Source organism: Octopus bimaculoides, chromosome 2 (genome assembly GCF_046866305.1).
Source record: "Octopus bimaculoides isolate indiv1 chromosome 2, ASM4686630v1, whole genome shotgun sequence".
In the NCBI taxonomy this organism is placed as follows: domain Eukaryota; kingdom Metazoa; phylum Mollusca; class Cephalopoda; order Octopoda; family Octopodidae; genus Octopus; species Octopus bimaculoides.
The window spans coordinates 110,889,065-110,911,999 of NC_142929.1; the positions used below are offsets into that span (position 1 = coordinate 110,889,065).

Here is a 22,935-nt window from a genome sequence, read left to right on the forward strand (position 1 = left end):
ATTTCGATCATTAGACTGTGTACATCTTTAAAGTATTTTATTATCAAATCTTTGTCGTATTTTTTTAATAATGTTTTTGCTGACTTGGTTCTACTGCTATTTTGTTGATCAGTACATATAAAATAAATGGATATAAAATAAATCGCTCTCGACGGGAAATATTCAGTAGTCCGATCAAATGAACTACCATCTTGAGGAGCTAATGTGTAAATGGTTGATTATTCCACAAACACGTTTAAGCTTAAAGTGATTCTCACACAATATTTCACAAACCAGAACCTTTCAATTATATAATAGATTCCATGAGTTTCCGCAGAAGGTCTATCTACCCAATTTCATTCTAGAGGCTTGTGTATACCGACGCTTTGGTAAGATACACTTGTTAAAAAGACTATATATATTATAATTGAACCCTGAGTCTCATGAACTGAACTTTCTAATCATTCAGCTAAGCTGTATTACATACACAAATACACAGAAACCCACAAACGCACACACACTTCGATGTCATGTTTTGCTGTCTATATTATGTTTTGCAAGCTTTACACTCTCAATGTGTTTAGTCTCATTGCTTGTATTGTTATTCAATTTTTGCTCGTTATTTTTATTTTTTCCATGTATTTTTCAAGTGATCCTTTTCCGTCCAGAGAAATTTTTGGATTGAGAAGGAATCCTCTTAAACTAAGGGTTATTTTTTCAGATGTTATCTGTATTTGCTGTGGAAGTTTCGACTTTGGGAGTAAAGTGTAGCTGTAAACTATGTATCTAGATTCGAAATTTACACCTCTCATGTCCATTTGTGACTGTCCGGTTTGTGTGAGTTGAGCGTAAGATCTGACCTTTTATTTATTTTGTCGTTATTTTCATCAAGCATGGATTTATTCGTTTCTTTAGGTGCCAAGTTTTGTATATACTATGCATCAACTTCAAAGTGCGCATTCCTCATTCTTTTCTAATTCATAAGAATGAACAAAAAAATCACGAGAAAATGGAAACGGAATGCTCATTTTTCTTTCTTTTTTTTCTTTTGTGAAAATGCATGATTGAAATATATCATATCACTTTTTGTTTTACCCGAAGTTAGCTCTGAATGAGTAATCTACGATAAAAATAAGTTCTTGCCGAAACAATGCCATTTTCAACCATAACTAGTGTCCTGTTTTATACAGAAGTGCGTGATTAGAGGGAAATTCAGCTACTATCTTTGATAGTGGATTCGTTTATTGGAAAGAAAAAAATATATATATATATATTAGGTTAGCAACTAAGTTCCCGCGGTTTTTTTAAATTTAAACTTTTTAAAGGTTTATTAAAAAATATCAACTAATTAATCAATAATGTATTCACCCTTGTCGTCTACAACTTCTTCCCAAATTTCAACAAGATTTTCAATACCTCGTTGGTAGAAATCACCTGATTTCGACTCGAAAAATTGATCCAACCAAGCACTCAGTATTGAACGAAACTCCGCGCATGGCATTTGAAAGAGATCAAAAGACATGGAAATCCGTTGGTGCCAAATCAGGAGAGTACGGCGGGTGTGGCAGTACTTCCCAGCCATGCGTTTGAATGGCTTCCTTGGACATATTGGCGATATGAGGGTGGGCGTTGTTGTGCAGCAGAAGAACTCCATGCTGCCGATTAGGTCTTTTCTCTTGAATAGCCGCGTTGAGTCGTTCCATTTCTTGAACATAGAGTTCTGCGTTGACCGTTTGGTTCCGTTCAAGCAATTGGTAATGGATAATCCCTTCCCAGTCCCACCATACGCACAACATTGTTTTACGCGGATGAAGATCTTGTTTCACGCGCGGTGTCGCTTGATTACTGGGGCTAAACCATTGCTTACGCTGCTTCATATTGATGTACAGGCACCATTTTTCGTCGCCAGTAACGATTCGGTAAAGAGATCGTTGCTTGTGTCCATGAATTGAGCAGTGACGAGCAAGCAAACCAGCGGAGATTGTGGCTCGTTGATTTTTGTTGCTGTCACTTGAAGCATGCGGAACCCATGCTCCATACTTCTGAATTTTTCCCATCGAGTGAAGATGCTTCTCTATAGCAGTGTGGGAGCATTCTATTTTATCTGCCAGTTCCCTAGTCATTTGACGAGAATTTTCGTGCAAAAGTTGGTTTAATCGCTCTTCATCGAACTCAACTGGACGGCCAGAACGAGGTGCGTCTTTCAGGTCAAAATTTCCATTTTTGAACTTGGCATACCAATCACGAGCGGTTCATTCAGCTATAGCACTCTCTCCATATACAGCACAAATGTCGCGAGCAGCTTTTGCGGTCTTAGAACCTTGATTAAAAGCGAAAAGAAGGAGGTGTCGAAAATGCTCGTTTTTCTTAACTTGACATTCCACTTTAATGATCTGAAAATAAACAAAAATTAACTAAAATTTACTAGGAAAAAAAACAAAAAAAAAAAAAAAACTAGATTCCAAAATGATTCAAAAATAGAATTCTAGAAAAAAATAGATTCCCAAATTTAAAAACGCAATAAATTCCAAAATTTAAAAAAACGGCGGTAACTTAGTTGCCAACCCAATATATATGTATATATATATATATATATACATATATATATGTATATATATATATATATATATATATATATATATATATATATATATATATATATATATATATGTGTGTGTGTGTGTATGTGTGTGTGTGTGTGTGTGTATGTGTGTGTGTGTGTGTGTGTGTGTGTGTGTGTGTAGATAGATACATAGATAGATAGATAGATAAATTTAGTTATCTCGTTTCTTTATGCGTCTGACTCTTTTAAGCCATCATTATACTTGAAAATTAATCCTTTTGTTCTATCGTCTTTTGTTTGGTAGTGAATATGACAAGCGCAATGTATATTAATCAGCAAATACTTCAGTCACTGTCTATGTGTTTGTACATACACATTATTTAAACATATCAGTACATGCACATAGATTATACAACATTCAATTTTAATGATAATTCTGTTGTTTAGCAGCCTTCTTTTTCCTTCTTTTGTGAACTGCTTGAAACTATAATTCTCGTAAATCTTCCTGGATATTACAACTGTCGATTAAGACGTCGTCATCATTTTACCTTGTCTCATCTTTCTACGTTGAGCAAATGAATACCATGTGAAAAACACGGCGAATGAGAGCAAATGGCTTCGTGCGACGGAGATCAAATAGGAAACTCTGAGACTGCCTTTTAGTTCGACTATTAAGTACTCAGGTATTTATTACATCAACCAATATATCACAATGTGATACCATTGTAAGCAGGTAAGTTACTTTCAAGCTCTATAGTTCAAAAGCTTCTTTTGATTACCAAAACTAACAAATTAACGTTTCAAAAATGTTTGTTATGAGATTTGGTTGGCGGATGCTAAATATTAATATTTACTATTTACTATTCGTTCAAGATTGAAAGTTCGTTCCGGAAAGTGACACACACTCACACACATATCTATCTATCTATCTATTTATCTGTCTGTCTGTCTGTCTGTCTGTCTGTCTGTCTGTCTGTCTGTCTGTCTGTGTGCCTGTCTGTCTGTCATTCTTTTACTCCCTTACTAGTTGCAGTCCATGGACTTGACTATGCTAGAACACTGACTATACAATTGGTACTGTTTCAACAATACTTTTTACTGAATGATGGTGCTTGATGACTCTGTCCTCGGGTTTTTTTTTGGGGGGGGGGTTGTTGCAGTGACATTGGTTTGTACGGAATTGAATACATTTACATCTACTTTATTTAGATTTCTCATCTTTTTTTTATAAGATGTTGAAACTGTGGTTTTTGCACCAATATCTGTTGTAGTATGTGGGTCTAATTTCTGATGGAGAGGGTAAGACTATCAGGACAATATATAAAGCAAAACTCGGGATCGAGGACTCCTCAGTATCGTGTACCATACTTTGTCTAATTTTTTAGGTGACATAATTAGTATGAATTTCGGTGACAAAATTGACAGTGGGGGATGCCTAATGGGTATAAAAACGTAGACAATGAATTACAATTTGTTAGGAATTCCTGAGTGGACAGAAAAGGAAAATATAAAAAAAACAACGATCATCGTTTCGAACTTAAATTAGACACAGACCTCTCGGTCTCGCCACCCATGACCCTGTGGAACATCCAAGATGTGCATCTAGATACAGAGTGGACAACTCCAACGTTCAACTGATACCTCCCACAGTGGAGTAGACTCAAACAACGTGAAATAAAGTGTCTTGTTGAAAGACCCAATATGGCAAACAGGACATGAATTCGAATCCTTGGCCTTATGATCGTGCGCCCAACACTCTAACAGAGATGTACTGAAAGTGATACGCAATATTTTCCCACGTAGAGAAGGCGAATAAAAACTTGGCGGTATTGTTAGTAGTTCTGAATGAAGAAGTGAGTTAATCTTGAGAAATTAAGAATAAATTCGTTGTTAAATTAAAATCTTTCGGAGGAAATTTTATAGGCACACATTTCAGTCACAAACATTATTACAATTTTTTTCGTTTGCTTCTGAACTGGTATTGGCAACTCAATAGTTAAGTACATTTTTGGCGAAGAAAAACTGACATAAATAACGCTAAAAAGAGCTAAAAGAAAATAACTCAAATAACTATCATGCATTTCGAAATTAACGGTTGGAGATGCCTATGGAATGTACGCAATACTGTACACGATAATTTACATGATTTCTAATTTCAAGAAACTTTTCGCCAAGCACCTGTTCCGCCGCTGCTTTGAGGTGATGGAGAACACAAACCTCACCCTACAAGAGTTCTGGAAGGACCACTATAACATCGTGATATGCCTCAGAATTATCGGTATAGTCTGACATGGTGTTACAAAGAGGACCTTGACTTCTGCGCGGAAGAGGTTGTGGCCTGAGGTTGTGTCTGAAATGAACTTTGAAAGACTCGAACCCGATGCGGCAGTGGAGGAGGGGGTTGTATTCCTTGGCAAGTCCATGGGTCTGGGCATGGATGAAGGTGACATCAACAAGCTCATCGAGGAGCTAAAGGAGCTACAGACGCAGCAGCACACGGAGGTATTGCAGGGAATAGATGACGCAGAGGAAGCGGAGGAGGTTATCTCTGCAAGTGCGATAAAGGAAATGCTGGGAATATGGAACAAATTTTCAGGCTTTATTCGCAACTGGGCATGCGACGACTATTTAATGACACTTGCCTAACTCATTTCAGAAACATTCTGAAAGGGAGGATGAAACAGGCCTCATTGGACAGGTTTTTATCGAAAACTCCTGCAGATAAAAAGTGAGGAAAGCATGGCGAAAAGGGTAAAAAGCAGCGAATAAGATTCAGTTATTCAGTTCAGCCTTTCTCCTCCATCTTCGTCAACATCATCAAGTCGTGTGATCGCCAAGGTAAATGCTGTACTTTATACTTAATAAAACCAGTTCGTTGCAGTAAATTCTATTGCATTGTCTTTTGTTTTTTTTTATCAAATATCCGTTATTTATAAGTATTTTTTTTCTGATTTAAAAGCACGTAACAGAAACATTGCGGTGTAATTTGGGGACCTGGAACGGATTAATGGTATTTCAATTTATTTCAATGGGGGAAATTGATTTGACATACGAGTAATTTGAGTTATGAGCTCCGTCACGGAACGAGTTAAACTCGTGCACCACTGTATGTACATATACCTCCACACACAACTCCTCGTTCACACACAACTCCTCGTTCACATACACACACATACACACACATATACACACACACACATGCACACACATGCACACGCAAATAAACCCACACATACCTCCTATACACACACAACACACATACATACACGGAAAAAATAGATAAACAGTATTAGCGTCTGCTAATACATTACATGTAGCACGTCCTCACGTTGTTGATTTTCACGTTTGTTCTTCTTTTTGGAGATTTACTGTATATATATATATATATATATATATATATATATATATATATATATATATATATATATATACACGCACATACGTGTTTCGGTTGTAAAATTCATAGGCTAGCTAAGATACTGTCATAGAATTTAATTTATTGAGGTTTATTTTTCAACGTAGTGTTCCTTGCGGTTTACACACTTCTTCTATCAGTGTTGTGGTGTTTGGATCCCATTGGTGAAAAAGTTTTCCTCTTGTTGGGCAAAAAAGTCCTCAACAGCAGATATGACGTTATCATCTCTGCGATACTTGTTCCCAGTCAAGTATTTTTTTTTATGTTGCGGAGCATGATATTCAGATAGGGCCAAGTCAGGAAAATAGAGAGGTTGATCAATATATTCCAAGTCACAGTAATGAACAGCAGCTATCGAGCCCAAGGACTTGTGTACTGCAGCATTTATCTTATGAGTCAAAACCTCGTTCCGTCAGTTTTTTTTCTGGGCGCGTTGGTCTTGATAGCCTTTCGTAACTGCCCCAGCAAGTTGGCTGAGTACTTTCCATTGGTGGTGTGGCCCGTTTTGTCTCTCCTAAAACTGAGGCCATCATTTTTCCTGCAGCTGAAACGGCCTTGGCCTTCTTTGGAGCAGGTGAGGAGGGGTGTTACCACTGCATGGATCGTCTCTTTGTCTCTGGCTCAAAGTGATGAACCCAGCACTCATCCTGGTTTAGGAAACGTTAAAAAAAAACTAGCTGATTCTGCCTCATATAATATCAGATATTCCTGTGATGTCATCAGTCTAGAGTGCTTTTGATCAAGTATCAGAAAATGTAGCACCCACCGAGCAAAAACCTTCGTCATGCCAATTTTATAGTGCAGAATATTCTTTCTGATATCAAGAAAAAGCATAATATTAGAACACCATGCCAGATTGTTAGTTGTCTTAAATATTTTTATGCTTCCTTTTACTAGGAAAAGTTACTTTGTAGTGATGGTTTTCGAAATAGTTCAGAAATACGGAGGTAGAGTTCTTATTTAATAGGCCGAATAATGTACAGTTACACTTGCACTTTACTGAATATATCATGTCAATGCCAACACTTAAGTAGTTTCTACAGAACGTGAACTATCCAAGTCGCTAGGCGTGCATGACTGACTTGTAAGGCGGTTTCAACTTGAGAACCTGCCTTGAAGATGGAGTTTTAATGATGCCCGGCTATTCCAAACAGGTTTTAGGAATCATTTTATTACTTTGTGTATATTTAAAATATATGCAAATATATGAAATATGCCAGCACACATACATAAGTGCGCAAACGTACACACATAGAGATAAATTAGTATACATCTATTATTGTTATTTATGCCCAGAAATATTTTGTGCTTGCAAATGCCATGCAAATTATTCTAGTATTAACAATCATTTTAATGGAAATCATTTGGGGCATAGCTAGTCATATTCCGGCGCCTCTCAGATGTATCATTTTTCTGTTATTGGTTATACTCCAATAACTTCTAAATATTCGCTGGTTCACCTAATATATATGGCGTCTTCTTTAATAATATCTTCATGAATGTACCCTTATTATTGTGGAAAATGACAACTCTCCAGCACATATGCGATAAGACTAATAAAAAAATAATTCATATTGAAGTAGTAGTAGTAGTAGTAGTAGTAGTAGTAGTAGTAGTAGTAGTAGTAGTAACGGACAAAACTGAACAAATAATGAGGTAAAATATCAATAACGCTTAAGGAAAATAGAAAAAAAAACATCCGTTACAATGAAAACCAAAATGCAAAAAAAAAAGATAAACACCATATCTGTCATCAGAAGTAAATGAAGTTTTTCGGTGAAACTCACTTCTCACTATTACTCTTCAGTCGCAAATAAAAGTGCAAGTCAAACCACACTAACGAAAATAAGTAGAAAAAAATTATTTCCATAGTCACAAAGTAGCAACATTAGATATTAGCAGATGTAAGTCAATACAAAGTTTCAGACTAGAGTCAATACAAATAAACAAAACGTGTGATGACAACTAAATATGTATCAATCAATGCACTACTATGTATAAATGTAAATAGGCATTCCTATCAATATATCTATCTGTCTGTCTGACTGTCTTTCGCTCTCTCTATGCATGTAAAAATGTATAAATGCATATATGCACATATACGTATATATATATATATATATATATATATATATATATATATATATATATATATATATATATATATGGAGTTAAATGCAGGTGTTATTCAAATTCCTTCTACTTCCGACATAGTAATGGAGACATGAAATCTAGTTGTAATGATATGAACAATTTCAATTTTAATTTATACCAAACACCAAACAGAGGAAGGTTTAATTTTTAAAACGAAAGGGAGATAACCGTTATTTAAACCCCTTTATTCATTCTAAAGGTAAATCGATGTCTTTTTAAGATAGTTACACTAAAAATAAGACAACTAATAGCAAAACTATTTGGTTGATTATTCCTTATGGGAGGCAAATTAAATCTAGTCTTCCTTTCCAGTTTCGGGAAGCTATTATTAGGAATTTTCCAAAGAATTCTTGGTATTACTCTATTATCAACTCGCACACGGTTAGGATTAGTTTTTCCAACACAAAAAAATCTCTCACAAATTATCTCTTCATATAATATTAGTCTGTTAAATAAGAATCCAATTACTAATACTAACATTAATTTAGCTCATACTAACCATCCCCCTAGAAATATTAATAACAAGGTTATTGTCTCTGAAGTCAATTCCAACAGAATTAAGTTTATATCTAGTAATTCTAAGATTAAAATCTCTATATGCCAGTGTAAAATTACTTCAGGTACCGAAGTAAATTTTTTATATATGTAGTTGTTTTTTCTCAGTTATCTAAAAGAATTTCTAATCATTACTCTACATTTAGAGATAGTAATAAACGCAACAGTACAGGGCTTAGTAAATTAATTTGGTATCTAAAAGACCATAATAAGCAATATAATTTAGATTAGTTGATGCTCTCCATTTCATTCCCATATGATAAAGGCAAAAAATTCTACCAACTCTGGAATTCTGAACTATTTTCTATTCTATTTTCTAAGAATCCCCTTGTAAACACGGTTATAGAGCATGCTTATCGATGTACACATTGGCAGAAACATACCTTTAGTTCATATAAGTGATATCTACCATTATATATAATTTGAACATTGATTTTCTTCTTACATTTCACTTCCACTAGATATATCTTTTTCCAAGCCTTCCAGCTTTTATTTAATTCACATATCGCTCTATATTTCTCACTTATTAATTTTCTGTTTATTTTTTCCCTTTACTCCTACTCTTTCTATAGGCTACCTTTGACGTTATATCTTCTAACGGTTTTTTAAAAAAAGCTTGTTAACGTTCCGTTCATTATCATACACATCCATCACATTCTGTTAAAATGACTTATTGATGAGTTTGGTTTCTGTCTTTCCCTGATGAGAAGATTACATTGTTTTAAACCATTTTATTTCTTTGGAATAATACCGATGTTGTCTTCGAAACATATGTCGGAAGTAAAAGAATTTGAATAACACCTGCGTTTAACTACATTTATTTATTTATATTATACAAGATATTTCACATCAACCCGGAGTTTCTACCTTTACAAAGAGGGTGTTGCGTCCTTATTACTTGTGTGATTTGCTGCACTGGTAACTGCACACGCTACACACACACACACACACACACACACACACACTTACACATACTCACATATATAAGTCTATCATCGAAGCTGAAACTGAGTGTTTGTCTACCAGCTCGAGTTTCATGCCACTACGATCTTCAGTCGAGAATAGAGGTGTGAAACTTGAGTCACGAAACAAACTTTCAGTTTCAGTTTCAATAAACAGAAATTAAAGACAAAGGAGATACTTCACATTATTGAGCTCTTCTCTTCTATCTATCTATCTAGATAGAAACGAAATAAACAGCGCCGTTATAGATTTAAGTGTGTGTGTGTGTGTGTGTGTGTGTGTGTGTGTGAAGGTGAGATAAACATCTGACCCCTTGCATGGTATAATTCTGCAAGGACCTTGTCATGTCTCCACTAGTATCGGTCTTCTCCCAATGCCTACAGCATCCGGGCAAAACGTGAGTCAGGACGTAAAGAGATGCTCTACACTGCTATCAAGATTTGCCTTCTTCTTTGCACCATATTTCAAGCTCTATTTTCTACCTATGGTAATCAGATAATGCGAATTAGAAGCTTCAAATCTAATATTATGGTTATAATTTTAATGTTCTTTCTTTATAAAAGGCTTTCATTTAGTGCTTTTAACTGCACTTGATCAGATGTGCCTGATTTTTCACCCTCCTCACGGTTTGCGGCTTTATTGCGTTCTTCTTTGATTTACTTTTAGTGAGTGGTTCTTCCTTTTAGATTCACTTCCACAATTTCATATGAGGTTAGTAGCTTTATAGAAAATCACAGACAACACAAGTAAGGGAATAACATAAAAAAGAATGTTGTAGGTAAGGACAACGAAATGATAACAATCTATTGCCGTGAATATACTAAATAGCTCAATTCGAAATTTCGAGAACGAGAGTAAATACGACAATCCGTTCGAGTATTGTACCTTCCAGCCTTTGTTTGGGATACAGCAGTGTCTTCCAGCCTGATAAAGTTGTATAATAGTGATAATTCTTCATGTGAAATATATATATATATATATATATATATATATGTGTGTGTGTGTGTGTGTGTGTGTGTGTGTGTGTATGTGTGTGTGTGTGTGTGTGTGTGTGTGTGTTTGTTTGTGTGTGTGTATGTATATATATATATATATATATATATATATATATATATATATATATATATGTATGTATATAGAGGAGGCGCAATGGCCCAGTGGATAGGGCAGCGGACTCGCGGTCATAGGATCGCGGTTTCGATTCCCAGACCGGGCGTTGTGAGTGCTTATTGAGCGAAAACACCTAAAGCTCCACGAGGCTCCGGCAGGGAATGGTGGTGAACCCTCTGTACTCTTCCACCACAACTTTCTCTCACTCTTACATCCTGTTTCTGTTGTGCCTGTAATTCAAAGGGTCAGCCTTGTCACACTGTGTCACGCTGATTATCCCCGAGAACTACGTTAAGGGTACACGTGTCTGTGGAGTGCTCAGCCACTTGCACGTTAATTTCACGAGCAGGCTGTTCCGTTGATCAGATCAACTGGAACCCTCGACGTCGTAAGTGATGGAGTGCCAACATGTATGTATATGCATATATGGATACAAGATGTCACCAACTGTGTAAACAATATGAAATACGAAAACAAACGAGTTAAATACGCAAACAACGACAGAAAAATGAAACAGGACAAGTAACACAAAGAACGACCCTTCATCAGTTGTCGGTTGCCTATCTACTCCTCATTTCGAGCATTCAACGACAATATGAATCTTCGAAGACAGTTGCGCCCATAAATTACAAAATAAAATTTTGGATTTATGGAGGGTCAAAGTTGGGAACAAAAACATGTCGTGAAGACATACATACAAGGAAACCGCTAATGACTGAAACAAGTAAAAGGTAAGCGGGCAATTTGGTATTCCGCTGATTTCGTTTTGAGAACAATTTAGGTCTTAGTAGACACAAGATGTGATCTATTTCTAGCACATTAAATGTCCACCTTAGTGGTCAACGTTATATATAAAAATATCTATATTTGATAGATAGACGGACAGATAGATAGATAGATAGATAAATAGATAAATAGATAGATAGATAGATAAATAGATAGATGCGTGAGTGTATATATATATATGTATGTTTATGTATATATGTATACTTCAAAAGTTGTACATTCCGAGATGATAAATATATCTAAAAAAAAACTAATAGTTGAAGAAAAGCAATAATAATAGTAATAACAGTAGTAGCTAAATTACAAATATATGTAAAAGATATAAAATCAGTAACATTTTTTAGTGATTTTTAAGTAGCAGAATCAATGTAAAATCACTTAATAAACTTTGATATATAAAGGTGTGAAACTGCTAAAAGTGTGCTATCGAATTACTATCATTTCTCAATATTTTGATGTTATTTAAAAATATATATTGACGTTATCCTATAGTTTATGTTAACACTGTAGCTGAACTTGACATTTACTTTCCTGCAGTTCATTGGCTTGAAATATTTGTTCCACTTATTTCAAATTCTCGCCAAAATTCATCACATGATATTGTCCAATTAAAACAATTGCAGCAGATATATCAAACTACATTTTAATATGTTAGTAAATGGTTGTAGCGCCACAAAGTAAACTGTAAGTAAATCCCGGTAAGCTGAATCCACTAAACAGTTACTTTTTTTTTAATTTAAAACTTTTATTCTACATTTATGGTTCTGATGCACTTAAAAACGAAGGCCATGAAATCACATTCCTATTCGTTTTTTGACATTTTGCTCTATTCAGAAATCTGCCTCCTTCTAAACTGCTACCCTATTGAAGAATTACTGTATCTCTAATTTAAATCTGCTCTTTCTTTATCGTCAATTTTGGCTACTACTGAATTACTGCTCCGATTTTCTTTCCAGTTGTTAGATATTTATATATGATACATTTCCAATGTCTACTAATGATGTAAATGATGGAATTATAACAGAGTAATCTTATGCCTTAGCCTAGCATTTACAGCGCGCTTAATTTTAACACTGTTCATTCTTAATGCGTTAGCACACTCAGTTACGAGTACCAAAGAAAACGTTCGGTGAACTTGAGTTATGATTAAAGTAATACTACTTCGTTAGCATCACTAATATTCATTAGACAAGTATACTTTTTTGCTATGCTCCAATGCTGCATGCCTTCAAACTTTTCTGCATGGAGGGGAATTGGTATCGAAATGTTGATTTGGGTTTGACTAAAGGCCCCGAAAACGTTACATATTACAGAATATTACTAAACATATCTCACTGCTTCAATGATTTTAATATTTCTATATTTCACTTATAATTCTGTTCAATACGAGTTCAATTTGCTACTTACATTTTGCGCTAGATTATGCGTAGTCTTGTTTTAAACTAATATATGCAATTCAGTTCTTGTATATGTTGAACATCATATCAAACTTTACTTGATCATTGAGAATGTAATTCATTGTAACACTGCAAATCTTCGTACATATTGTGTCATAAAATTTTTACACCCATTCTTTAATGCAAGAACCGAAGATAAAGCGTAGAATGAAAATCTTGCATTTTTAAAATATTCTATAATATAGAATATATTGTTGACTATTGCAAAAAAAAAAAAAGTGTTTAAAATTGTTACACATACAAATACGTACTATGAAAGAGGGTCATATGCTATTGGAAACCTTCTATGAATGTTGAATATTTGCAATACAGTAAGAAAAGATGTAAAGTAGTAAAAACGTTGTAAAAAAGGTTTGGGTTTTCTATTTTTATGTAAATAGAAATATCTCTGCCTTCTATGTTGCGGAAGGTAGGATTTTTGTGAATCTGTGCTGTTAATAATGCTGGTGCGCATATAACATTTACGTTATTGTAGTTTAACAAAATATTATTAGTAATTTAGAAAAAAACATTAGTCAATGCTTATAAGTTGCTCTTTCTATATTTAAGTTAGTATTAATACATGGTGAACGTTATACTCATACTAATCCTAACATAAAACTTCTCGAAATTTTTCTCAATTTTGCGTAACATTTTACATTGTTTTATGATATCTTTCTCTCTACCTTACTTCTTCTCTCTCGCCAAATATGCACGTGTGTATATTGTTGGGTGTATGTTGTTGGGTGACGAAAAACGTTTTAAAGTATTTAGTTACATATATTTAAATTCTTAGTTTTGAAACTTACCGGCCCATACAAGCAGGAATTGGAGTCTGTTCGATCGACAGAAGTATGACTTTCAGTAGAAAGTAGCCATAAAGAAATTGCAAAAAGGTACTATTCATACATTTTCTGCTAATATATTACTATAAAAGGAATGGTACATCTAGGGAAATTTGCTGAGATTTAAGAAGTTTGGTTGCCGTGAGGAACGAAAAAACTGACAAGTCGAGATACACCAGTTGCCTTCCATCTCTGCACCTTCATATCCCGTATCTCACACCATCGTCGCTTATTAATTTCGAATACCTCCGCATCTACTATTGTCCCCAATAAGCTTTTCACTCCTATTTCACTCTCGCTGGCCATTACTTACACACAAGACTCCATTGAAGGGTTATTGTGCGAAACGTGATTTATTAGGGTATATGTATACATGTGTGTGTGTGTGAGTGTGCATACGTGTGTATATGCATACACTCACACAAATATGTACGCGTTATGTCTGTATGCACGTATGGATGGATGGATGGATGTGTGTGTCTGTGTTTGTGCGTATGTGTGTGTATATATATATATATGTGCATGTGTGTATAAATACACATACACACATATATATGCGCATTATGTCCGTCTGTCTGTATATATGCATGTATGTATATATGTATGGATGGATGTGTATGTCTGTGTGTATGCGTATGTATGTGTATGTATGAGTATATATATATGCTTGTGCGTATAAACACACTTTCACACACATATATATCCGCATTATATATGTGTGTGCATGTATGTATGTATGTATGTATGTATGTATGTATGTATGTATGAATGTATGAATGGATGGATGTGTGTGTGTGTGTGTATGCTTGTGTGCGCGTGTGCGTATGTTAAGAGAGACCGAAATAGAGGGAGGAGATGATAGAAAAGAGAAGGAAAATTATTCTAGAAATTTTGATTCTTCATCATTGTGTTATGAGAAAAAGCAACTAATCTTCTGCATTTTCTATTAGGTTTTAGCAGGTCCTTGGGAAATAGCTCGGACGAGTATTTTAATGGAAGAAAACAATCGAGACGGAAAATTTGGTGTTCTGGTGCGGGCAAAGCTGTGTGATGGATTCAACCAGAATATACAGGCTCCTGTTACCGTAAAAATTGCCAGAAGTAAGTTAAATAAGACACTAGACAAAACCTTTTCATTTATATTTGCATATATACTTTCTCTCATGTTTTTAATGTTTCAAATTATCTCTATAAACAAGGAGTTTGTTTGATTGGGATGTTCCACCAATAATGCTTCAGCTGGAAAATTTACTCCACACCTTAAATACTTTTTATACTTCTCTCGGGACAGTCCTTTAGAGCATAGTAGTGTATGAACAAATAGTATTTTTGGACTGTAGCTGGCTAATCGCATATATAAAATCTCTTGTATATCTTACTTCACCAATCCTACAAGCTTCCTAAACAAACTCAGGGATGGATCTTGTGAATGCATGTACAATAGAACTCAGCCTTGGGTGGTTGATAACAATGCGACATTGCTCTTTATGATAATTGATTTATTAGACATTAGTTTTGCTATGATATCAATATCAGCATTTAAAATCAATACTTTATTAAGCTAATTTATGTTGGCTACTGCAGTTATATTGGTGACCTTCTTTCATTATCATTTTATTATTGCAGAGTCCTAGCATGCAACATTTATAGTGGTAAGATCAACCAATGAAACTGTTGAAAACTGGTATTTCGTCTGATTAAATCAGCTTCAAGAAAAACAGCTTTGTTGTTAACAGTAGAAACATTTTGTAACTAAAGAATAATTCCTTAGATTCCGGCATTAAGCTAAAATCTTATGTGGAAAATTCTACCATAGATTAACATCCCATCCAAGACGAATGATATTTCTAAATTCCTAATGAAAATGCCTTCTATGAAAATGCCTTCTATGAAAAGGAGCTATATACACTGTGTAACGTCTAGTAATACCTTCATATGAGTAAGAAAGTTAACGCAAAAATTAAATACGTAAAAGCTGATATGTTGAGTGAAGCTAGCACTAATCATCGCACGAATGTTTTGTCGCAAAGTTTCAATTTTAATGTGAAACCATTTACTTATGCTAGAAACATGCATTGTTTAGAAACTGTGGTATGATTTAGAAGATGCGTGAAACTTTCATTTGCTATATATTCAATAGTTAAGACGGTTAATGCTTGATTAAGTTCATTGTTATTTATTTTGTAGTAACATATCAGTTTATTATTTATCCTCTATTTGGTACCACTAACTAAATTTTGGCTAAAGCGCCTTATTGAATTGTCACGCGGCACCTGATTGTACAATATTAAATATACGATGGAAAATAGCTGGTGTATTCTACACAGGGAATAGAATGAAACAAAGCTTTTATTTCTTGTATATATATTTCAGAAAATTAAATGATGATCCAGGAAATAAGTTATAGTTACAAACATATCTAGTTGATTATGAACAGAGTGCACAGAAATCAAAACACACATGCACATACATACATTCACTAAGTGCATATATAGGCACAGATGTCCTTTCGAAATAATCCGTTCATGCGCAGGATGAAAAAAATTCACTGCAGAGAGATTTTTTGAACACTCTGTATATATGCATGTATCTTGCGTGTTGCAAGGTATGTATATCTATATATACATTTATGTATATGTGTGCGTGTGTATGCGCATGAGTATCTAATTATTTATTTATTTACTCGTGTGCGCATACACACATACATACAAAATGTAATACAAAACTTAAGTTTTGAAACAACAATTTTTAAAGCTTTCGCTGTAAAGCTTTAGTCTGATGTAAATGGAACTTACTATACTCTTCACACTCAGAAATATAAAGGAAATAGACCTAACAGATTTCACACTTCGTTGTTCAGCCACCAGAGAACAAGTACCCTTCATTCTTTTGCCCATGGAGACAAATTATTGCAATCGCTACATCTTTAGTGAATAACAAAATGTATTTACATATGGTTAAAAGTTCACAGGGAAGCCTTACAATTCATTGTTTTAAATATATCTTAGTTTGTTTCTAATACACGATGTGTTGTACATAAATATTCATTAATTATATATATATATATGTACATATTTACCTGAATATATGAGTGCGTATGTGTGAGAATGTGTGTATGATTGTTTTGTATAATAATTAGTCAATTTGCTTTGGATAATGTGAACAAGCAAAAAATAAATGAATATCAACATCTAACAAAACAATGTATAATTGATATCTATAATCATGATTTGACTACATCGTTAATATACTTTATAGTAATATAGATTTCTCATGATATATGATGATGAGTTTACAGCAATGGAGTAGTCCCTATTAACAATAATCTGAGGCAATGCTTACACAAATGTAACGTAAAGAAGATAGGATAAACAGTGTCATCTGTGAAATCTGCAGATTTTAAGAAAATCCCAAATAATTTGATATAATATAAATCAGAATTAATTTCAGCTTTTTCGAAAATAAATCATATGTATGGTTTAATATGATAGCGAAGCTAATCTTATTGTTAAACGTATTTATTGTAGATGGTTCGAGTGGAAATGACAGGCAATATCTTTGGTCAGAATTTATCCTACTTAGAAGTTTAAAGCATGCCAATATCATCCGATTAATTGGCGTTTGTTCTTGGAGAGGTATGTATAATCTTTATAATTATATCTAAGAAAAGAATAATCAATCATTTATTCAATTAATCAATAAATTAATGAAATTATGTAATCGCTCATTTATCCACCATTTGAAACTTTTCTCTAGCTCTAGCTTTTTCCATCTCCAGCACAATCTTCTCTTTATGCATGCAAGGAATAGCGAGCGCACGAATGGGAGTTATATGAATATGTGAGCAGTGCATGTTTTTATATCTGAAATTCTTTATGAATAGAAAAAAGTGTTTGAAAATTACAAACTGTTGCTTCTTCAATCGTATGAGGTGGTATCAAAAAGTTCCCGGACTAGTTACATTTAATAAAAATAATAACTTATTTCTAACATGAACTCCTAATAATACACCGGTCCCAGCGTTCCTACCACTTAAGGAATTTACAATATGTCTTTTGTGGAGGCGCAATGGCCCAGTGGTTAGGGCAGCGGACTCGCGGTCGTAGGATCGCAGTTTCGATTCCCAGACCGGGCGTTGTGAGTGTTTATTGAGTGAAAACACCTAAAGCTCCACGAGGCTCCAGCAGGGGATGGTGGTGAACCCTGCTGTACTCTTTCATCACAACTTTCTCTCATTCTTTCTTCCTGTATCTGTTGTACCTGTATTTCAAAGGACCAGACTTGTCACACTGTGTCACGCTGAATATCCCCGAGAACTACATTAAGGGTACACGTGTCTTTGGAATGCTCAGCCACTTGCACGTCAATTTCACGAGCAGGCTGTTCCGTTGATCGGATCAACTGGAACCCTCGACGTCGTAAACGACGGAGTGCCAACTTAATACTTTAATGTTTCATACCGATCTAATAAATATTAGCCTTCAGATATACAGTGACCTTACAAATATATAGTGGCAAATAAAATGTAGGAATTATAGTGGTCTACAGTTGCACTGTGATGTACATGAATATAGAGGCACCAGATATACACTTTTATACCTTTCTACAGAATTTACACCTGACACTGTGTGTCACAAGGCTATACATTTCAAATGAAAGATGAAATCCATCCAACAAGTTTCTATATAGTTTCCTTCTATCCAAGTTCACTCACAAGTCTGGATCGTCCTGCGGCTGTAGAAAACGACAGTGTCACTACGTGGTTTTGAACCCAGAAACTAGTAGTTGCGAAGCGAACTTCTTTACTGTTCAGTCATACTGCACCCACTTAAGGGCTGTTCACTGATGTATCCATTACTTGATAATATTACTGTCTGAGATACTTTGACTATAGATCTGTCTGATTAACGCTAACCCGGGGCTAAACAACAGCAGCAACTACACAACTAAGATTTCCAGTTCATGCGTCATTATTCCACTGTGTTTAATATGGCTGCACCAAGTTTCTTACGCTTAAAAGTAATTATGATTTCTGTTGAATCTGATTAATTTAAGAGAATAACTACCGTTGCTGCAAACAGATATGAGTTCACCAGCTAATTTGCCCTAACTGGCTATGAATTTAAGTTCCATAGTTTAGATAATTGACAACAGTAGAAACAATATCGACTCGAGAGCTAATTCTGCCAATCATGTTATCCTTTCTTGATGCTATGCTTTAGAAATGTCATGTAAGGATGAAGGTACAATACGATCATGTACTGAGAATAATTATTATTTGTTTGTGAATAGGCATAAAATATATATATATATATATATATAGAACAAAGGACTTGACTGTTGTGTCATCCATTGCTCTTGCAAAGCATTAGAAATTTAATAGAGGGGAACTGGCCATTGTTAAGTATCAAAACCCTCTAGTTTCAGCTCTCTGAAAACATAACTCCTTACTAACGCTATGGCCATTTTCATTTACTGAATTAAAACTTGTTCACATTTCAAATATCAAATATCTAAAAGCTTTGATGTGTAAATTATTTTTCGTTTAAAATAAAGCGTATTCAATAAGAATTCTTCAATTGGAAACATTGGAAAACATTAGGAAGTGCTTTTACCTAAAGGGTTGGATTAGTTGGGACAGGAAGTTGTTTTAGAATTATCCAGGCTTGCCTCAATTTTTTGTTTCTGTAAATGTTTTCGTTCCTTCTTTCTATTCTCCCTCTCTCTCTCTCTCTCTCTCTCTCTCTCTCTCTCTCTCTCTCTCTCTATATATATATATATATATATATATATATATATATATATATATATATATATATATATATATATATATATATATATATATATAGCCATGATTCATGTAAAGCTACATCAGGTTTAGTCGCAGTATTTTCCAAAGAAGTAAAAAAAAATACACGTTTGCTGCAAATGAAACTTAAAAAACATGCAACGCACTCTGAACACTCCAGTACACGCATACATGAATCAATAAAAAGTCATTAAGTGCACACTTATTTGTAATATACTTACTCACTAACATATACACCAGTGTTTTGTACCAATACATTAAACATCCTAAAGTGCGAACCAATGTATCAAACAACAGAGTGTTTAGTACTTGGTTAAAATTATCTAACCAAATCACAGATATAGAATAACCAAGCTGAACGGGGAAATTGTATCTACATGATTAGATGTATTTCTACAAGAGCACTTTGCATGATAACATATTTGTAATCATCCGGAGACACGATGACAGTTTGTAATCATCCGGAGACACGACGACTGTTTTATATTGTTTGTGATATTACAGTCAAGACAAAAGGGGGATACAAAAGTGCTGGAGAGAAAGAGAGAGAGAGGGGGAGAGAGAGAGTGTGAGAGAGAGAGAAAGAGAGAGAAAGAGAGAAAGAGAGAGAGAGAGAGATGAAAAAGAAGTAGAAGAGCAGAAGACATAAGAGATATCGCTTCAGTTAATTTTCCTACATTAGTGAGATCAGCATTATCTTCCAATATACCCTACCCTCTCTTTCTACTTCTCACATGCAAATACTCTTACCGGCAGTCGTTCTTTTTATAATTCTCTTTCCTTCCCTTCATTTGTCAATCTGGCTTTCTATTTTTCTATTTTTCTATGCCTCTTTCCTTTTACATTTTTCTTTTATATATATATATATATTCAATTCTTTCTTTTCAAACAATCATTGCTCTCTCTCTCTCTCTTTCTCCTTTTCCTTCACATCTCTACATCCCCACATCTCTCTCTTTCTCATACATATACGTTTTTATTGTCGCATCTCTCTCTCTCTCTCTAACTCCTGAAACCCTACACTTATTACTATGTTTGACTACAGCCAGTCAAACATTCATAAATATATGAAGAATTCATATCTCTACCTGTGTATACACACGTGAAATTTTATTACATGCATAGAACCAGACAAATGACGCATATTTTTCATTATATCATGCACATATGTATCTGTATAAAATCATTTACATATATCTGATATACAGTTATATTGCTATCACTAATAATTTTTTGCCTAATAAACTTAAGTAAACTTTAACATATTCAGTATGTAGTTGAATCCATTCTCAATAATGTTCGTTTGACTAACACTTAAAAATATAACGCAACGAAGGAATCTCTATTCAGTTGCAGGAAATAGCAGTCACAAGTCTTCTAAATTATATCCTGACGTCTTAAAAATGAAGTGGTTCTCGATCTTTTTGATTTCGTAGTTCTTTGAGGATCAAATAAATATTTACTGACTCTCTTTGCATAGCAAGATTTTTTTTTATTTAAATGTAAAGTTGATAAGCCATGACAGACTGAGGATTGTATATAACAAACATCATTCAAAAGAATAAAATAAAGAAGTACAGATAAAAAAACTGTTAAATGTTTATTTTGCTAAATCATTTTGTAGTTATTATGAATTCTATTGTAGTTATGACTGACCGATTCTTGAAAATAAATTGACGCCCTAAACTTGGTAGCTTATGACGACTATTTGTAAACTGTTCTTCTTTTCTCACAGTTAATTTTTGCATTGGAACAAATAATGTAATGTTTTTCAATAGTCTGCAGAAGCGCATAAATATGATTCCATACGAACTGTTCGAAACAATATAGTTCAAATGAACATGGTCCATTCGAAGTGGAGCCAACATGTTTATTTTTTGTCAACCTTGCTCAGTATCTAATGCGTTTGATATATTGATAAAATTACTTGGGATAGTGGAGGGATTAAAGTGCGATAATTTATCTTTTTTCTCTTCCCAATAGTTTTTCCACTCTTAAGCATGCTTTTCTTTATGATTTGACTTTTGACAAATTTGGAATGTAGTAATCATCTTATTATCTCTTTTTCTGCTCCCTTCTTTGCCAATTAAAAATGGTTTATTTTAAAGTTTTAGAAACATGAGTGTGAATAGAAAAAGACATTAAGAGTAGCACATTTTTTAAGATGCTCTTGTATTCGATCTAAATACCCTTTGTCGTGCACCACAAAATCGCAGCGCATCATTTCAGAAACGCCACTCTCGATAGTGTAGTCTGAAGTGTACTACGCCACTGTATACAATGCGATTGTTATGGATGGAACACATGTAGCCACAGGTCTGGTCAATCTAGGCTAACTAAAAATGACTACAAACACAGTGATAACAAACACATTAATAGTATCATAACAATAACAAAATCAGCAACAAAAAATTGTTATTCTTATGGTTACCTTTGGCAATAGCGAAAGCTATGCTTTCCACTTTTTCCATTTAACACTGGAAAAGTGACTGATTATTACTTTTCGTCAATGTAGTCTCCCGTGAGGGAATATGATTAACTCAACATAAAACTGTAAAAGTCGACTAAAGATTATCCATAATAAGATATGACGAAGCACGGAATCGGATGTTTAAACAGAATATACTTACAAAAAGACGCGTACATACGTGCATAATCTGCATAAAGCCATCCGTCCTTTTATTCATCCATCCATGTATTCATGTATACACACGAACATAACATCAACTTAGATGTAAAAATATATATGCAGTTGAAAGGGAACAGGATCCTATGGATTGGTAGTGAACTATTCAAGTAGTATTCACTCCTCAATGATCTATTGTGAGACTCCAGAATTACTAGACTAGCGAACCTCAACAAAGACCTGGAAGATAAATGCTGCATAGCACAAAATGGTTATGCATGTGCACGTTTTCCATAAATTTCACTATGAGGCTAATTTCAAAATGACCTTTGGACTCGTAAATCTTACATCACGTTACATTTTGAAGGTTTTGTTTTCACAATCCAAGAGAAGGAGATAGTAAACCAAACAGCATTTGGCTAGTGTAAGGGATGGGGAGATTTTCAACAGACATACCTAGAGAATGCCTTTATCATATCATGCTAGAATTGTAATATGATATTTAGTTTTTTTTTAATCTCAACTGTCAAATTGAAGAGTGTTTATGGCAAAATTCCTGCCCCGTTGAAACTATAACTGACCAATTCAAATACACAGAGGAGGCATGTAGAACCAAGTTAGTTATTTAGGTCAACATGGAAATCTCATTTGATCAGAACTATTTCTAAATAGAAACCAAGTATAAGATTGGTTG

At 34.3% G+C, this 22,935-nt stretch overlaps 1 protein-coding gene across 2 annotated transcripts in view; it reads left to right on the top strand.

The window, feature by feature from the left end:
* The window catches only part of LOC106879436 (proto-oncogene tyrosine-protein kinase receptor Ret), a 400,307-nt gene that overhangs the window by 297,309 nt on the left and 80,063 nt on the right, over window positions 1-22,935 (top strand). For both annotated transcript variants that reach the window (XM_089347491.1, XM_014928991.3), the window contains exons 13-14: window positions 14,757-14,907; window positions 17,334-17,441. In XM_089347491.1, the coding sequence (XP_089203617.1) occupies window positions 14,757-14,907; window positions 17,334-17,441 (259 nt within the window). The remainder of the gene's footprint in view (window positions 1-14,756; window positions 14,908-17,333; window positions 17,442-22,935) is intronic.